The following is a 19,281-nucleotide window of genomic DNA, read 5'->3' as shown; positions in this document are numbered from 1 at the left end:
GGACTGGTCACATCAGTAAGTCAATTCCATAGTGGAAAAAGTGGGGAGATTTACCTATATTAAAAGAAAATAAAGAAATATAACACCATACACCAACTTTGACTAGATTCTGATTTTAAAAAACAGCTATAAAGCACTTTAGGACAATATGGGTAAGATGGTATTAGGGAATGACTGCTAATTTTCTTATGTGTGATAACAGTGTTTGCGACTATGTAAGAATGTATCCTTATTTGAGAATATGCATGCTGAGGTATTCAGGAGTAACATGTCATGATGTCTACAGTATACTTCCATGTGGTTCATACACACACACACACACACACAAACAAAATGCCACACATACATGGACATATAATCACACAGACACATAAAGTAAAAATAGCAAAATGTTAACAACTGCTGACTAGGTGATGATTACACAGGTATTCATTTCAACATTTTCTATTGAAAAGTAGGCAGATAACTTCAAAAATGCTATCTTATGCAAGTGCTAAAAATAAATAAATCAAAGCAAACTTGGTTTAAAGTGTCCTTAAAGTTTCATGTATGAGCAACATATTTTTGGAATCATGTTTCCAAAACGAATATTCACACTCTTAAATTGATCAGGAAGTTGCAATCACCAGAACTACTCCCTCATTACTTCTGGGCAAAACCCAATAAATACTTAACAATTAGCCATGTGTTACCATGTGTCAGGCACCCTTCTAAGCACGTTTATATATATAATTAACTCATTTAATTCTCTGAACAACTTCATGAGTAGATTAGCCCTACCTCCATTTTTCAGGTAAGGAATAAGCCATACAAGTTGCACCATAAGTGGCAGAGCCAGTCTCCCAAGCCAGATAAGATAGCTCCAGAATCCACATCCCTTTCTTTTTTCATTTAAGTATAATCACTTTATAATAGTGTGTCAATTTCTGGTGTACAGCATAATGTTTCAGTCACACATATACATACATCCTTTTCATATTCTTTTTCATTATAGGTTACTATAAGATTGAATATAGTTCCCTATGCTCTACAGTATAAACTTGTTGTTTATCTATTTTATATATAGTAGTTAGTATCTGCAAATCTCAAACTCCCAATTTATCCCGTCCCACCCTCTTCCCCCCTGGTAACCATAAGTTTGTTTTCTATGTCTGTGAGTCTGCTCCAGAATCCACACTCTAAATGACTCTTCTGTACTGTCCTCTCAGGTAGGGTAACCTATGTTTCTAGCAATGCTGACTTGATTTTGCTGGGGTTATAACATCCTTTGATGTTAGTAATTTTAATAATCTGAAAGTATTATGATATAATCAAACAGAGAATCACAAAATTTAGATACTACTAAATTTACAATGCATTAAAATGGCTCCAGGTATTTAAGTAAATATTTAGTTACCTAATAAGATCTATCTATATTCCAACTAGTGGATCAATGATTATAATAAACATCTTCATAAACTGAAACATGACCCCATTTTGATAAATACATGACCACATCTTGATTCTCTCGGATAAAGATGGAATTAAAGCAGTTCTCAGCAATAAAAATAATTATTCCTGAGATGGTAAAAATTCTTTTATGCAAAATCTTTAACTTCAGCTATTAACCTGACTAAACAATTTACATAACAGTCTATAACATTTTATGGAAATCTTATTATTCCACATGAAACATTTTCAAGTTGATAAAAATGAAAAATGTTTTTAATGAGAAGGCATCTTAAAAATAATTGATTTAATAGAAGTCAATGAGGCTGAAGCAAATTACAAAACAAGATGATAACAGAAAACTATTGTTAATTTTCCTAGTATTATGGTTATGGAAAAGATCTTTAGTTAGAATTTATGCATGCCCTGCTTTAGTTTGGCACATCAGAGAACTCTCTAAGTTTTTAGTAAACAAAGACCCATGGGCGTTATTGCTATATAATGTCAGTCTTTATATTTTATAGGCTTAAAAACAAATAATATTCGTATAAAATTAAATTGTCCATCAAATATTTGTAAGACTGAAGAATATATGTGGAAATATTTTTTATCCCTGGACCACGATAAACAATAATCAAAAAAAAAAATCTCTAGTTGGGGTGAGGAACAGGAAAACAGTTCTATTAAATACATAGATATGTAAATTTTTACCTGCTTTTTCTTTCAATTAGAATGGCCACATAAGATGCTGGCAAAGCGGCACCAAAGCCGGGACTCCATGAGTAGAATTTTCCGAGTATCTTCCTGAAATTGAAATTTGGAATGTTTGTATGAAATTTCTAGTTGTTCATTTCAGTTATTAAGTAAAAGCTCCCCTTCTCATAGAAGTTCCCCTTCTCAGTCCACCTTCTGGCTTAATACCCACAGCACCTTAAATTCAACATGTCCAAACCAAACTCATGATCTCTCTCCCCTATCTCCATGAACTCGTTCTTTCTCCTCTCTTTTCCCAGGCTAATGACATCAACATCTACTTACCCACCTACGTGTGACCCTTTGAGACATCTCTGTCTTCTCCTTCACCCTTATTCCATACGTGAAATCATTCCCTTAAATATTTCCATATGTAATTGATCTCTCAAATTCCTCTCCAACCTACTACTCTTGCCTCAGTTAAGTTCCTTACCGTCTCTTCTTCAGGCTACAACAGCAACCTAACAGGGATGTCTCCTTCCAATAATTTAGTCAGTCATATCAATTTAGACATCCCCAGATCCAACACTGCTCACTAAGCAAACTCTCTATGTTCTCAGCTTCCTTACCTATCAAATAGGAATATTAGTATTATCTATCTCATGTAGTTGTCATGAGCTATTTTCCAGCACCACACATGGCACATAGGAAGTACTCAGAAAGTATTAGCTGTGATCACTACTGTTACCATGATTATTACTACTGCTGTTTTTAACACATGATAGACATTCAACAAATGTCTCTCCTTTTTGCTTCAACAACCCTTGCTAAGTTTTTCTTACATCACTTACTAAAGTATTTTATACTTTTTAGTTATACATGTACAGAAATTTTTTCATTTTCATGCATCCCTTGAAAGAAAGAATCTGCAGTGTCTCACACATTATAAATGGCCATTGGCTGCCTGGGTTTTTAAAGAGAAAAAGGAAAGAAATCTGGAGATGTTAGGAAGACTCTTTTCTCCTTTCAAAGACAATATGCTCCTAAGAAAGGGAGAAGCAGAAAAATTGTAAGAAATTATCTGAACAAAGTTGGTCAACTGCTAAATGATGTATTATAGGGAAAAACATATACTATATACATACAGATAAGGATCAAGAATCACTGATTAAATGATCTTTTCAATTGAAGCTTAGCTTTAAAAAAAAAATTAGAAAACCAACATGGGTTATTCTGCAATGGATATCAGAAACTTTCTGCCTGAGAAAAATGGAGGTGGCTCTCCCTCCAACACAAAATCCACAAAGGATGTAACAAGTCACTGAATATAAAAATTAAAGGAAAATAACCCAATGAGTCCGTTACAGGAGGAACACAGATAAGTATTTTATGTTTCTATAACTTAACCAAACAGGTTCATAGAACATAAAGAAATATGCTGCAAGAACAATTTATTATTATTTGCCATGTGATAAAGAGTATCTTACACAGATCTGCAAGTCAATTTAAAGACATAACTTAATAGTATAACTTTTATCAATTATCTTCTACACAATCTAAAACTTTATAATGTGAAGTTAGTATTTTAACTTGACAAATTAAATTAAAAAAGTGTGGGTTTTCAACAATCAGTGGGGAAAAAGATAAAAAGTAAACATCTAATAAACATACTAGGTATGACACAACACTAAAAACTGAATTCTAATTGTATCTATATTTTGCAAAGCATATGACACAAGCAATGCATATAAAACTAAATCAGGACCAAAAGGTTCATCAGTAGAATATGCAAGTTTTATATATAAACATGAGCGTTTTATAGTTCTTTTGAATTTTGCTCACTGCATATGGACCTAACCTATATCATGAACAGTTGCTTTGAATTCCTAATCTATGAAACTGAGAAGCTAAGAAATCCTAGTTAACAACTCAGTAAATACAGTGGGCCTCAGAAAATGAATGATACATTAAAGCACTTTTGCTGTAAAATCACAGCAAAAATTTGAAGCTTATATCTTTAGGCCAAGAGGCCCACAACCCCTGGTTTTACAAGCCTTCTTTGAGATAAATAAATATCATTTCACAGAAAGAAAAAAATATACAAGCAGTGACCTGCACAACTTTTATATAAACATCTGTTTGTTTCAGTTTCAACAAAGGAATCTGTAATAACCTCCAGTGGTGATTATGAGTACCAACCTTAAAATGCAAAAGAAAGCCATAAACAAGGCCCCATTAGCAGTCAGAAATGTAGCAGATTGTAGGATCTCAGGGAGCAGTTTGTGTAAATAATAGTCTAATTTTCGTTTCCGGAGAATTGCTGCAATCTGGAAAGAAAAAGGCTCTTTTGTTTAATCCAACCAACTTTTCCCACTTAAATTAGTTCTTATGTGGAAGACGCTGAATAACAGCATCTATTTAAAAATTAAACTAAGAACTCTGGTATTTTACTGGATCCTCTACAAAAATACAATTTCCAGGATGGAAAAGAAGACACTTTAATTTACTGAAGGTATAATGGGTAAAATAAACACCAAGAAATTACAAACTGGATCACATGATAAGCAACCTCCAAATGCTGAGGTAAATACTTATAATGCCTTAAAAACAGTCTTAAACTGAAAAATAAAAGACATTTTTCAATGGGAACAATAAAGTCCAATTCAAATGGAAATAGAATGTTAAAACAAAACTACACGACAGAGATTATCAACCTGGATATTAAAGAGTTTCAGTGATAAAAAAAAAAAACAAAAAACCCAGAGAAATTCATTCATTCCATTTCATAGAGAAGGGGATATGAGCTGGATTTGGAAGAAAAGTAAATTCTCACAGGTCACCAGGAAGAAATACTTTTCTATCACGATGAAACAATATTATTAAAGGAACAAAAGTTAAGACAACAGAATTAAGGAATGAGGGAGGAAATGTAAGAAAGGGCTAGGGTGACTTGAGAAAAGGAAGACCAGAGAACTCTCTGTTCACTCCTCACCATTCCAGACATAACACCTTCCCTGTGGTCAGTGATCAGCAAATCTAATGGCCAACTGTCAGTTCTTTTCTTACTCTCCCCCCTTGAAGACTCAGAGCATTACCTACTTCATTCAGTTAAACAGTTATTAAGAATTATGCCATACACAGGAAACACAATGATGAATAAGACTGAATCCCTGCCTTCAAGGAACATAAAACCTGGACATGGAAAGAAACATATAAACAATAAACTATAAGATAGCAGTGTGGTTAAGTGCTAGACTAGAGGAAGGACAAACTGCTTTAGAAATACATACTAGGAAACGACAGAAAAGGAGAAGAGACTAGGCAGGTAATAAGGTCTGGAAGCTGGATCTTGACAAACAGGTCAATTCTGACAAAAGACAAGTTTCTGTGGTTTCTGTGACAGTGCATTCTTTTCATCCTCCCATTATATCTCGAAATGCTATTCCTTTGTCAGCATTTCTCCCTCAGATCTCTACTTATTCTATATGTGCTTTCTCCCATAGCATCATCTATCATGTCAAAGTAGGAATTTTTTATATAACTGCAATGTCTCCCCTAAATTCTCTATTGAACATGTCAACATAAGATGCACCATAGACATCAAAAAAATTAGCACAACCAAAGTAGAACTTGTTATATTTTCCAGAAATGCCTTTACTCCTGAGTTTCCAACCTCAAGAAATAGCACCACATCCACCCAAATACTTAGAAACAAAATGTTGGTGTCATTTTCAATTACTCCCTGGATCCTCAACCATCTCATCAGTTCTAATGATTTCCTAGTGTATCTTCAGGTTTTAGAATATAGTGTCTCTTTCATTTTAGACTTAACAGTGGGCAGAATATATATTATATATTCTCTGTTATACGAGTAGTTACAGAAAAAATTCCCCTCTGTTCCTGGAAAGGATGAAACAAAACTGTGCCTATTTGCAGGTTACCTGGTTGTCTGCATAGAAAGTCCCAATCACTTTACACACACATACAAACCCCTCCTAGAACTAATAAAGCAGTTTAACAAGGGCATAGGATACAAGGTAAACATAAAAATTACTTGTATGTCTATATAAAAGTAATGAATATATGGACACCCAAATAAAAACTACAGTAGTATTTATAACACTTCAAAAATATGAAATACTTAGGGAAAAATCTACCACACTTGTATAGGACTTGCATGCTGAAAGCTACACAATGCTGACAAAAGAAATCAAAAAACATACAAATAAATGTTCATAGATAGGAAGATTCAACATGGTAAAGATGTCAATCCTCCCCAAAGTGATATACGAGTTTAACACAACTTCTATTATAATGCCAGAAAAAGTTTGTAGATATAGACAAGATTATCCTGAAATTTATATAGAAAAGCAAAGGAATTATAAGAGCTAAAACAACTTTGAAGAAGAGAATAAAGTGGGAAGAATCAGTCTACCCAATTTCAAAGTTTATCACATAGCTACAGCAATCAGGCTTTGTGATACTGGCAGAGGGGCAGATTAATGAAATACAGTAGAGAACCTCGATACAGGCTCACACAAATACGTCCAACTCATTTTCCACACGGGTCAAGGGTTATTCCATGAGGAAAAGCAGCCTTTTCAACAAATGGTGCTGGAGCAAGTGGACATCCATAGGCAAAAACAAGAAATTAGCCTCAACCGAAGTCTCACATCTTATACAAAAATTAACTCAAAACAGACCAGATTTTTTCTGGTCAAGATGGAGAAGTAGTAGGACCACGAGCTTGCCTCTCCTCTGACTACAACAAAACCACAACCGACTGCTAAACACCGATCGGGAAAAAAGACTGGAACCTAGCAAAAAAGACCTTCTTCAACTGGAAACATAAAGAGGGAACTACAGGGGGATGGTAGAAGAAGCATGCTCACTATATGATCCGGCCCCATACCTCCCAGTGTGGGCAACCCTCAGGCTGAAGAATAATTAGGTCACAGAGGTCCTCCCATAGGAGTGAGAGTTCTGAGCCCCATGTCAGGCTCCCCAGCCCAGAGTTCCAGCATTGGGAGGAGGAAGAGACCCCAGGACATCTGGTTTTGAAGGCCAGTAGGGCTTAGCTCCAGGAGCCCCATGGGACTGAGGGAAACAGAGACTTCACTCTCTTGGGAAGCATACACAGAATCTCATGTGTGCCAGGTCCAAGGGCAGAGGCAATGGTTTCACAGGAACCTGGGCCAGGCCTGCCTGCTAAATTTTGGAAGGTCTCCTTGGGAGGTAGGGGATGGCTGCAGCTCACCCAGAGGACATAAAAGCTGGTGGCGGACATTCCAGGAGTGTTTATCTACATGAGCTTTCCTGGAGGCTGACATCTTGATTGGATCATTAGCACCAAGACCTAGTCCCACCCAATAGCCTATAGGCTTAAGGGCTGAGAAGCCTCAGGCCAAACAACATACTGGGTGGGAACACAGCCCCACCCATCAGCAGACCTCCTGAGCCACAAATGAATCTAGACACAGCCCTACCCACCAGAGGTCCAGGACCAAGCTTCAACCAGCAGTGGGCAGGCACCGATTCCTCTAGCCACAAAACCTTCATAAGCCTCTAGTCCAGCCTCATCCATCAATGAGGCAGACACCAGTTCTAAGAAAACAACAATCCCAAAGCCTGTGGAAGGAATCCACACACACAGGCCATACTCTACACTGGGACTGGCTGGACCCTGTCCCTTGGGTGACAAGAGAGAAGTGTACTGCTGGGACACATAGGACATCTCCCACAGAGGGCCACTTCTCCAAGGTTGAGAAATGTAACTAACTTACCTAAAAATACAAATAGAAAGATAAGACAATACGAGGCAGCAGAGGAAATCTCCCAGGCCAAGGCACAAGATAAAATCCCAGAAGAAATAAGTAATGAGGAGATAGGCAATTTATCCGAGAAAGAGTTTAAAGTAATGATGGCAAAGATGTTCCAAGAACTCAAAATAAGCCAGAGACATGAATGTAAAACAAAACTAGAAGACTTTCAGGAAAAAAAAAAAAATCAGAGAAAATCTTAGGGATCTAAGGCTAGGCAAAAGCACAATTCATAATAAAAGGAAAAAATCATAAATTACACTTCTGAATTAAAGCTTCTTCTCTTTGAAAGATTTCTTCTCTTAAGAAGATAAAAAAAAAAGACTACCTATAGAATGGGAGAAATATTAGTAAACTACATATCCAACCAGTATCTAGAATCTGTAAGGAAATCTCAAAACTCAACAGTGAAAAAATAAACAATCCAATCAGAAAATGCAAAAAAATATAAACAGATATTTCACCAAAGAGGATGTGCAAATGGAAGACAAGCACGTTAGGCATTAAGGAAATGGAAAATAAAACCACAATGAGCTTCACTATACAGCTGTCAGAATGCTTAAATTAAAAAAAAAAATACTGAAAACACCAAAGGTTGGCAAGGATGCAGAGAAATTAGATCACTGATGCATTGTTGAGAGGAATGTGAAACAGCTAGGGCATTCTGAAAAATAGTTTGACAGTTTCTTTAAAAATTAAACAAGCAACTGTCATATGATCTAGCAACTGCAGTTCTGGATGTTTACCTTAGAAAAATGAAAATGTACATTCACACAAAATCTATGCACAAATGTATTGCAAACAAATGCAGCTTTGTCTGCAATAGTGAAAAAATGGAAACAACCCATTTGTCCTTTAAGAGTTTAAAAAACTGAGGTGTATCCATACCATGAAATTCCATTCAGCAATAAAAAGGAACAAGCTGAAGTGACACAATATTGATGAATTTCCAGAGAGTTATGCAGAGTGAAGAAGGCCAATCCCAAAAGACCACATAGTATACAATTCCACTCATACAACACACATATACAATAACATACATGAAAAGCAAATTCATAGAAATGAAGAATAAATTAACGGTTACCAGGCATTAAAAGGAGGTGGGCAAGAGGGAGGGAAGTGAGGATTGCTATAAAAGGGCATCATGAGAGATCCTCGTGGTGATGGAAATGTTCTGTATCTTGACTATATCAATGGCAATTACTTTGGTTGTGATATTTTACTATCATTTTGCAGAGAGACATCATTGGGAGAAACCAATTTCTTACAACTGCGTAAGAATCTACAATTATCTCAAAATAAAAAGTTCAATTAAAAAAAAAAAAGCAGTTATCCCCTTGGTCAATGGGCATATGAAACACACTTAGCATCATGAGTCATCAAAGACCTGCACGATGAAATACCACTACACACACACACACAACTCAGAATGTCAAAAGAAGAAGAAATGATGTAAAGCACTGTTGGGAATGAAGTAACTGAAACATCACACATTGCTGGAGGGAATGTGCATACTTAACTTCAGAAAACTGGTATTATCTAATGAAACTAAAGGGATATTTATCTTGTGACCCAACAGTTCCACTCCCAGGTACATACCCAAGAGAAATAACTGCTTATTCCCACAAAAAGTCATATTCATAACACTCTGTAATTACAAACAGCACAAAAAAACTAAATGTCAGTAAAGTAAATAAACTGTACATATCTGCAATATTGATAGATCAAATTGCATAGTCTACTGTGAGAAAAAGGGAAAATCTGACACAACACCTGGGAAATAATCTAAGATCTTATCATCACTGTGCTGTAACCAGAGCTTCCAACCAGGATTTACAAGTGGCCAAAATATTGATCCTCTCCACAGACTGGGTAGGCAGGCCAGGCCTACAGTAACAGGGCAGGGTGACAACCATCTTAGTTTTCCCTAGCATGCCACATGATTTTTTATCATTTTCTATGTACATCACAGCATTGTGAAAAAAGTTTAGAAGCACTCAGCAAACTAAATAACGCAACAGTAACTGTACTAGCCATGTAGTAACTGTAATGGCACACGCACACATGTATAAAATCATTATCAGACATCATCAGACACCTTCACAAACATCACATTTTATAGCAAAAATGGTGCCGTTGTTCCCATGCTTTGACCAAGTAATTCCACATTAATAAATTCTTTATGAATTTTCCAAATATGTGTACGAACATTTAGCTAAACAGCAAAGTACACAATAATACTATGATTTAAATATATACTTGTATTTATTTATTTATATTTATATAATTTTAGAAGACTATTATTTAATAACCTGGGGAAAAAATGAATCAAAATACATAAAACAAAAAGACAGACTAGAAAACAGTATTTTCTAATGAACATATGGAACAAATCCTAGGACATTATGCATCTGTTATCTTTAAATGGAGGTAAAAGATTATTTTAATCTTCTTTTTGCTTTTGAGTATCTTCGAGACATTCTGCAATAAACATGTTACATTTAGAAAATTGGTGGGAGGGGAAGAAGTATGAGAAAGTGGGGATTAATTATTATAGAAAAAGATCTGAATAAAGAATAGAAATAATCAGCATGATGGAGTCTAAAATAATCAGGAAATATGATTTTTAATCTCAGCTTGACAACTAACAAATTCTATGATGGATACTTATTTCAATGCTCTTTAGATTTCATCTTCCTCATTTATTAAATAAAGGTGTTGACTTAAATGACAGAGAGGTGACATTATAAGATGGAAGAGCAGTGGTTTCCAGCACTCATCCCCTCGTAGAAACATCAATTTGAACAAATATCCATGAGCAAAAATATCTTCACAAGAGCTAAGGATTTCAGGTAAGAGATTAAAACACCCAGGAAGAACAACAAAATAAGATGTACTGAAGAGGGTATGAAAGACAATGTCATATTACCCACATCACCCACCTCCAACCCCAGGCAACCCAGCATGGAACACCCATCCAAAGGAGGAAGACAAATGAAGTGAGCACCCAACTTCACAACAAAACACAGCATCAGGCCTGCCAAGTAAAATCAGGTGCCTGGTCAGCCATACAGATCCAGAATGCAGAACTGCCCCCGTGGACTCTGACTCCAGGCCTATCCCAGTGCCAGGCCAACTGCCAAAAAACCAGGCTCCAAGCTCAGCCAGTGGACCCACGTTTCAGGCCAAAAACCAAAGTCCCAGACATCAGGCCTGCCCTGGTGGACCCAAGTATAACGTGCACATTAGTGAACCCAGGCCACAAACCCACCCCCAGGCATCAGAAGCCTGCCTGAAGACTCTAGCAGTAAACCCAACCACAGATTCCACCAAGTGGCTTTCATTGGCTTTCACTACAGAAGCCAGAGGTAAAGACTGGAAGAGGTGCCTGCTTCTTTAAATGCAAACACACCAAAATAAGGCCACAGAATTACGAATGCTCGGGAAAACATGACACCAACAAAGGAACAGAATAAAGCACAGTAACCAACTCAAAAGAAATGGAGATCAATGAACTGACAGGCAAAGAATTGTAAATAGTTGCCTTGAAGAGATGCAGTAAGCTATAAGACAACTAAACAAAATCAGGAAAACAATACACGTCCAAAATGAGAAGTTAAACAAAGAGATGGAAACAACAGAAAGAAAGAAAGAGAGAAAGAAATGAAAGAATTAATTCTGGAGCTGAAGAACACAATGACTAAACAAACAAAAATTCCACAGACAGCTTTAACAACAGACTTGATCTAGGTGAAGAAAAAAAATCGGTGAGCTCAAGACAGATCATTTGAAAAGACCCAGGTGGAAAAACAAAAAGAAAAAAGATTGAAAGAGAATGAAGAAAGCCTATGAGAATTTTGGGATGTCATCAAAAGAAATAATATACACAATGAGGGAGTTCCAGAACAAGTAAAGAAAAAGAAAGGGGCAGAAGGCTTATTTAAAGAAGTAATAATTGAAAATTTCCTGACTCAGGATAGGGAAATGGACATCCAGACCATGAAGCCCAAAGAATCCCAAATAGATTAAATATAAAGAGATCTTCTCTTTCCGCTTTTTCTATTTCTTTAATTTTGTATCTATACAAGATAATGAGTGTTCACTAATCCTATTGTGATAATCATTTCACGTTAACTTTAAGGACACAGAAAGGCTGAGAGAGAAGGATGGGAAAAAGATACTACATGCAAATAGTAACCAAAATAGAGAAGGGTTGGCTATACTTATATCAGAATAAAATAGACTTTAAGTCAAAAATTGTAAAAAGATACAGAGGAGGTCATTATATAATGATAAAGGGGTCAGTCAATCAAGGGGATAAAATAATTGTAAATATGCCCAACATCAGAGCACCTATATAAAGCAAATATCAATAGAACTGAAGGGAGAAATAAACAGCAACATAATAATAACAGGGAACTGTGATATTCCACTTTCAATAATGGATAGATCATCTAAACAGTAAATCAGTAAAGAATATTTGGACTTGACCAACAATATAGATTAAATGGAACTAACAGACACATAGAGAACATTCTATCCAACAAAAACAAAATATACATTCTTTTCAAGTCACATGGAACATTCTCAATGACATTATGTGTTAGGGCTCAAAACAAGTCTTAAAAAATTTAACAAGACTGACTAGAACTCAATAACAGGAGCAAAATTAGAAAATTCATAAATATGTGGAAACTAAACAGCACACTCGTGAAAAACCAATGATTCAAAGAAAATCAAAAGAGAAATTTTTAAAAATCTTGAAACGAGTAGGAACACAATATATCAAAACTTTTGGGATGCAACAAAAGCAGTTCTAAGAGGGAAGTATATAGCAATAAATGCCTACATTTAGCAAAAAGAAAGATCTCAAGTAAACAACCTAATTTTACACCTCAGGAAACTAGAAAGAACAAACTGACCCAAAAGTTAGCTGGGGGAAGAAAATAATAAAGAGCAGAGCAGAAATAAATGAAATAGAGATTAGGAAGATAATTCAAAAGATCAATGAAACAAAGCATTGTTGTTTTGAAAAGATAAAATTGAAAAACCTTTAGTTAAACTACGGAAAAATGGTAAGACTTAAAATTATAAATGAAGGAGAGGACATGATTACTGACATGATTACTGATATCAAAGAAATGCAAAGGATCGTAGAGACTACTAACACAACGAGACTGCTATGAACAATTATACACCAGCAAATTGGATAACCTAGAAGAAACAAATGAATTCCTAGAAACACACAATCTACCAATATCGAATCATGAAGAAACAGAAAATCTGAATAGACTAGTAACAAACAAGATTAAATCAATAATCAAAAACCTCACACAAAAAAAGAAAATGCCAAGACCTAACGGCTTCATCTCTGAATTCTACCACACATTTAAAGAATGAGAGCCTTGCTTTCTGGATTAGACTTTGGTTTAAGGGAATGTTGTAGCTGGCTTGATCTTTCATCCACACCATTAAAACTCTCCGTATCACCAATCCTGCTCAAACTCTTCCAAAAAATTGAAGAGCACATAGTAGGCACTTTAAAAATATTACTTTCCTTCACTCTGCACAATGGCTCCCTGCTTCAACCCATTCTTTTTCGTGCTATGCACATGTGTTCTATTAAGTGTTGTGAAAACACTTTTGTCTCTAGTAAATCAAGATGTTTGAACAAATAAATGGCAATTAAAATAACTATAGAAGAAGTTAAGTGGTCCTCATGAGAAACAACACTACACCACATTTTTACAGCATCAACTGATTCAAAATAGAACACCAACGAACAGAATTAAAGTAGGATAGTCATCTATGGTCAGAAGACTTCCTATATTCTTCTCTAACAAATTTCAAACCCCTTTTAAAAGAATAAGACCTCAATTAGAAATGTATATTTAGCATAGTAAGGGAGGCTAAATTACTCTGTTGTCACATATAAATTTATACTGCATATGCTGGTTAATTCTGTGTCAACTTGACTGGGCCACAGGGTTGCCCGATATTTGGTCAAACAGTATTCTGCGTGTGTCTGGAAGGGTGTTTCTGACAGCAATTAACATTTTCAGTATATTGAGTAACGGAGTTACCTTCGTTAATGTGGGTGGGCCAATCCAATGAACTGAAGATCTCAACAGAACAAACAGCTGAGTAAGAGGGAACTCGTCCTGCCTGCATGCCCTCACATGGGTACATTAGTCTTTTCCCACCTTTGGATCCAGAATGAAACATCTGCTACATTTGGATCTCAAGCCTGTTGTCTTTTGGACTGGAGCTTATACCATCAGCTCTCCTTGTTCTTAGACCTTACAACACGGACTAGAAACAACTACACATCAGCTTGTCTGGGTCTCCAGCTTGCCAGCTGCAGATCATGGAACTTCTCAGCCTCCATTATTGTGTGAGTCAATTCCTTACAAGTCTGTCTGTCTGTCTGTCTGTCTGTCTATCTGTCTCTCTAGGTGTGTGTGTGTGTGTGTGTGTATGTGTGTATGTACATATACATACATACACACACATACAACCACACACTCTCAAGACACCCTTCAGATTCTGTGTTTCTACACTGCATTTAAAGTGCTTCCAACACTTTTACTTTTAAGGGTACAACTATTTTTAAGCTACCAAGGCTAAATTTAAATTCTAAAACAGAAAGACAAAAACCAAGTAGACTAATATTTACTTTTTTTTTTTTTTTGCAGTTTTCAAAGCTTTCACATAGGTACTATGTCATATGATTCCTACAGCATGTTATGAAGTAGTTAAGCAGGATTATCATCTATCTATATATGAGGAAACTGGGGGTCGTACTATAAATTGCAGAGCAAAACAGAAACTCAGATCTTCTACCTTACACCCAATGCACTACACCACGCTGCCTCATCATACACTGACAACCAGCTTATTAAAAACCAGAAGTTTTCACTCATCCCTCTTCATCAGTGAATAAGGATGCTTATGAAAAAGCAGAATATCACCAGCATCTGAGAAGCACTGCTTCCTCCAGTGCTTTCCTTCCACCAAAAGCGGAGATTAGGAAGGCGATGTAGGAAGACTCTGAGCTCACCTCCCTCCATGGACACATCAAAAATACATCTGCATATGGAGCAATTCTCACTGAAAACAAACAAGATTGCCAGACTCTTATACAGACTCTGTAAAGAAAGAGCCACACAGAAAAAAGAAGTGATCAGGTCAGTACCTTCACCCTGAGGATGGGACACAGAGGAAAGAGATATCACAGGCTGGGAGATCCTCCTTGGGGTGTAAGGCATTTAAACCACATATACAGCACCCCGAACCTGGGATCCAACACCAGGAAAACAAATCCCCTTAGCTGATTTGAAAACTTACAAGAGAGCTGTAAGAAACTGAGATTCCACTTGTGAAGAATGTATGCACATACCTGCTTACTCCCTGGAACCAAGGCAGAGGAAGCAGACTGATACTGCCTAGGGCTCTGGCCAGTTTCTCACATGGGCCCCAGCATTCCCCAGCCCACAAGTAGTGCCCACTCCAGCCCCTCTTCCTCCAGCACTGTTCCCTTCTGAGATGAAGCTGCCCTTGCAGGGAGAAGGGAGAATGCATATTTAGAGAGAACAGAACCAACTCAGATCTGACCATCAGGGCTTCTGCTCCAGCACCTTGGAACCCAACCCTGCCTCAAACAGAGCAGTGATGGCCACTGAGGATAGGAAAGAATCTGGCTCATTACCGGCTCTGGCTCTAACCCCTCAATCTCCCAGCCCCACCTCCCACCAAGGTGACAGCTGCCAACACACCCTTGGTGAAGACATGACTGGTGCTCACTTCAGATCAAGCTCTCCCACCAAAGCCACTGGGCACATGCTGACTGTATATCAAAGAACACAAGCACACCACTAAAGAAAATCATCAAATCACAAGGGAAGAAACTAAAAGAAGAACAGAGAACAACTACAAAAACAAGCAGAACAAGTGACAAAATGGTAATAAATAAATATCTACTAATAATCTCTTTAAATGTCAATGGACAATAAATGCTTCAATCAAAAGACATCAAGTTGCTGACTGGATAAGAAAACAAGACCCATATATGTGCTGCTTACAAGAGATTCACTTCAGAGCTAAAGATGCAGACTGAAAATGAGGGAATATAAAATGATATTTCATTTAAATGGAAGTTAAAAAAAAGCGGGGGTAGCAATATTAATATAAGACAAAGTAGACTTTAAAATAAAATCTATCATCAAAGACAAAGAAGGGCATTATATAATGATAAATGGATTAATACAAGAAGAGGATATAACACTCATTAAGTGTGTAAGTTTATTTCTGGGTTCTCTGTTCTTTTTTATTGATCTCTTTGTTTTGTGCCAGTATTATACTGTTTTGATGACTGTAGCTTTGTAGCATAGTTTGAAGTTAGGGAGTGTAATTTCTCTAGCTTTGTTCTTTCTCAAATTACTTTGGCTATTTGTGGTCTTTTGTGGTTCCATATAAATTTCAGGATTATTTGTTCTAGTTCTGTGAAAAGTGTCACGGGTATTTTGATAGGGATTGCATTGAATCTATAGATTGCCTTGCATAGTATGATCATTTTAACAATATTAACTCTTCCATCCCATCAACACAGGATTATTTTCCATTTCCATGTCATCTTCAATTTCCTTCATCAGTGTTTTATAGTTTTCAGAATATAAGTCTTTTGCCTCCATGGTTGAGTTTATTCCTATGCACTTATGGTCAATTAACCTACAACAAAGGAGGCAAGAATATACAACAGGTCTCTTCAATAACTGATTCTGGGAAAACTCGACAGTTGCATGTAAAAGAATGAAATTAAAATGTTTTCTCACACCACATACAAAAATAAACTCAAAATGGATTAAATACCTAAATGTGAGACCGGAAACCTTAAAACTCCTAGGAGAAAACATAGGCAGAACACTCTTTGACATGAGTCATAAAATTTTTTTTGGATCTGTCTCCTAAAGCAAAGAAAACAAAAGCAAAAATAAATAAATAGGACATAATTAAACTTAAAAGCTTTTGCACAGTGAAGGAAACCATTGACAAAATAAAGACAACCAACTGAGTGGGAGAAAGTATTTGCAAATGATATGACCAAAAAGGGGTTAATAACCAAATTACACAAACGGCTCATACAACTCATTATCAAAAAAAACAAACAACCCAATTAAAAAATGGGCAGAAGACCTGTACAGAAGTTTTTCCAAACAAAACATACAGATGGCCAACAGGCACATGAAAAGATCAACATCGTTCATCATCAGAGAAACCACAGTGGTGTCACCTCACATCTGTCAGAATCTACAAAAAAATGGCTACTGTCAAATGATGGTGAGGATGTAGAGGAAAAGGAACAGTACACTGTTGGTGGGAATGTAAATTGATGCAGCCACTTTAGAAAACAGTATGGAGGTCCCTCAAAAAACTAAAAATAGAACTACCATATGACCCAGCAATTCCACTCCTGGATATATATCCAAAGAAAACAAAAACACTAATGTAAGAAGATACATGCACCCAAATGTTCACAGCAGCATTATTTACAATAGCCAAGATATGGAAGCAATCTAAGTGCCCATCAACAGATGAACAGATGAATGGATAAAGAAGTTGTGATGTGTACAGGTAGGTAGGTAGGTAGGTAGGTAGGAAGGGAGGGAGGGAGGAAGGAAGGAAGGAAGGAAGGAAGGAAGGAAGGAAGGAAGGAAGGAAGGAAGGAAGAAAGAAAGAAAGAAAGAAAGAAAGAAAGAAAGAAAGAAAGAAAGAAAGAAAGAAAGAAAGAAAAGAAAGAAAGAAAGAAAGAAAGAAAGAAAGAAAGAAAGAAAGAAAGAAAGAAAGAAAGAAAATCTCTCTATATATATTACTCAGCCATTAAAAAGAATGAAATTCTGCCATTTGCAACAACATGGATGGACCTGGATGGTATTATGCTTAGTGAAATAGATCAGACAAAGACCAATACTGTATGTTATCACTTAATCACTTATACGTGGAATAAAACAAAGGAAGGAACACAACAAAACAGAAACAGACTCATAGACACAGAAAACAAAACAGTGGTTACTGGGGAAAAGGAGGTGGGGAGGGACAAGATAGAGGTAAGGGATTAAGAGGTACAAACTACTACATATAAAATAAATAAGCTACAAGAATATATTATACAACATAGGGAATATAGTCAATATTTTAGAATAACTTTATATGGAGTATAATCTACAAAAATTTTGAATCACTATGTTGTACACGTGAAACTAATATAATATTGCAAAGCAACTATACTTCAAAAAAAGAAAAAAAAAAAAACAAACTAGAGCAACTTTGTTAATAATAAATGCCAGAAAATAAAAGCAAATCTTTAAAAGTTTCCTTAGCTACTTACTATAAAATCTCCTTAAATAGAAAAACTAGATTTGGTGGATATTTTCAGAGCATTACACCCCCCAAAAATAGGATATACATTCTTTTCGAGTGCACATGGAACATTTTCCAGGATCGATCATGTACTTGGGCACAAAAGAAACCTCAACAATTTTAAGAAGATAGAAATTATCTCAAGCATCTTTACTGACCACAATGCCATGAAACTGGAAATCAACAACAGTTGAACAATCCAATCACTAGAAAGGAAATAGAAATAGCAATTAAAAATCTCCCTACAAATAAAAGTCCAGGACCGGACGGCTTCACCGGGGAATTCTACCAAACATACAAAGAAGAACTCATACCAGTCCTTCTCAAACTCTTCCAGACGATTGAAAAGGAGGGAATACTCCCAAACTCATTCTATGAAGCCACCATCACCCTGATACCAAAACCAGGCAAAGACACTACAAAAAAAGAGAATTATAGGCCAATATCACTGATGAACATAGTCGCCAAAATCCTCTCCAAAATTTTAGCAAATAGAATCCAACAACACATAAAAAAGATTATACATCATGACCAAGTGGGGTTCATCCCAGGGACACAAGGCTGGTTCAACATATGCAAATCAATCAGTGTAATACATCACATCAACAAGAGAAAGGACAAAAACCACATGATCATCTCAATCGATGCAGAAAAAGCATTTGATAAAATTCAACACCCATTTATGATAAAAACTCGCCAAAGTGGGTATAGAGGGAACATATCTCAACATAATAAAAGCTATATATGACAAACCTACAGCCAGCATAGTACTCAACGGTGAAAAACCCAACAGCTTCCCACTAAAATCTGGGACAAGACAAGGATGCCCACTATCACCACTCCTATTCAACATAGTCCTGGAAGTCCTAGCCACAGCAGTCAGGCAAGAGAAAGAAATAAAAGGGATCCAAATTGGAAAAGAAGA

The 19,281-nt window shown here is 36.3% G+C and overlaps 1 protein-coding gene across 12 annotated transcripts in view; it reads right to left on the bottom strand.

The window, feature by feature from the left end:
- TMEM135 (transmembrane protein 135) overlaps positions 1–19,281 on the bottom strand; it is a 271,164-nt gene that overhangs the window by 183,973 nt on the left and 67,910 nt on the right. For 11 of the 12 annotated variants that reach the window (XR_012509763.1, XR_012509762.1, XM_045509053.2 and 8 more), the window contains 2 exons: positions 4,321–4,448; positions 2,140–2,232 (listed from right to left, as the gene is read on the bottom strand). Coding sequence is in view for 10 of the 12 variants with exons in the window: in XM_010973382.3 (XP_010971684.1) it covers positions 2,140–2,232; positions 4,321–4,448 (221 nt within the window). In the remaining 2 variants the exon portion in view is untranslated. The remainder of the gene's footprint in view (positions 1–2,139; positions 2,233–4,320; positions 4,449–19,281) is intronic. The other variant, XM_045509062.2, reaches the window with a different exon arrangement.

The sequence above is a fragment of the Camelus bactrianus genome, chromosome 10 (genome assembly GCF_048773025.1).
Source record: "Camelus bactrianus isolate YW-2024 breed Bactrian camel chromosome 10, ASM4877302v1, whole genome shotgun sequence".
NCBI lineage: Eukaryota > Metazoa > Chordata > Mammalia > Artiodactyla > Camelidae > Camelus > Camelus bactrianus.
Note: the sequence above shows the minus strand (reverse complement) of the source record. Positions and strands in the feature narration are given on the sequence as shown.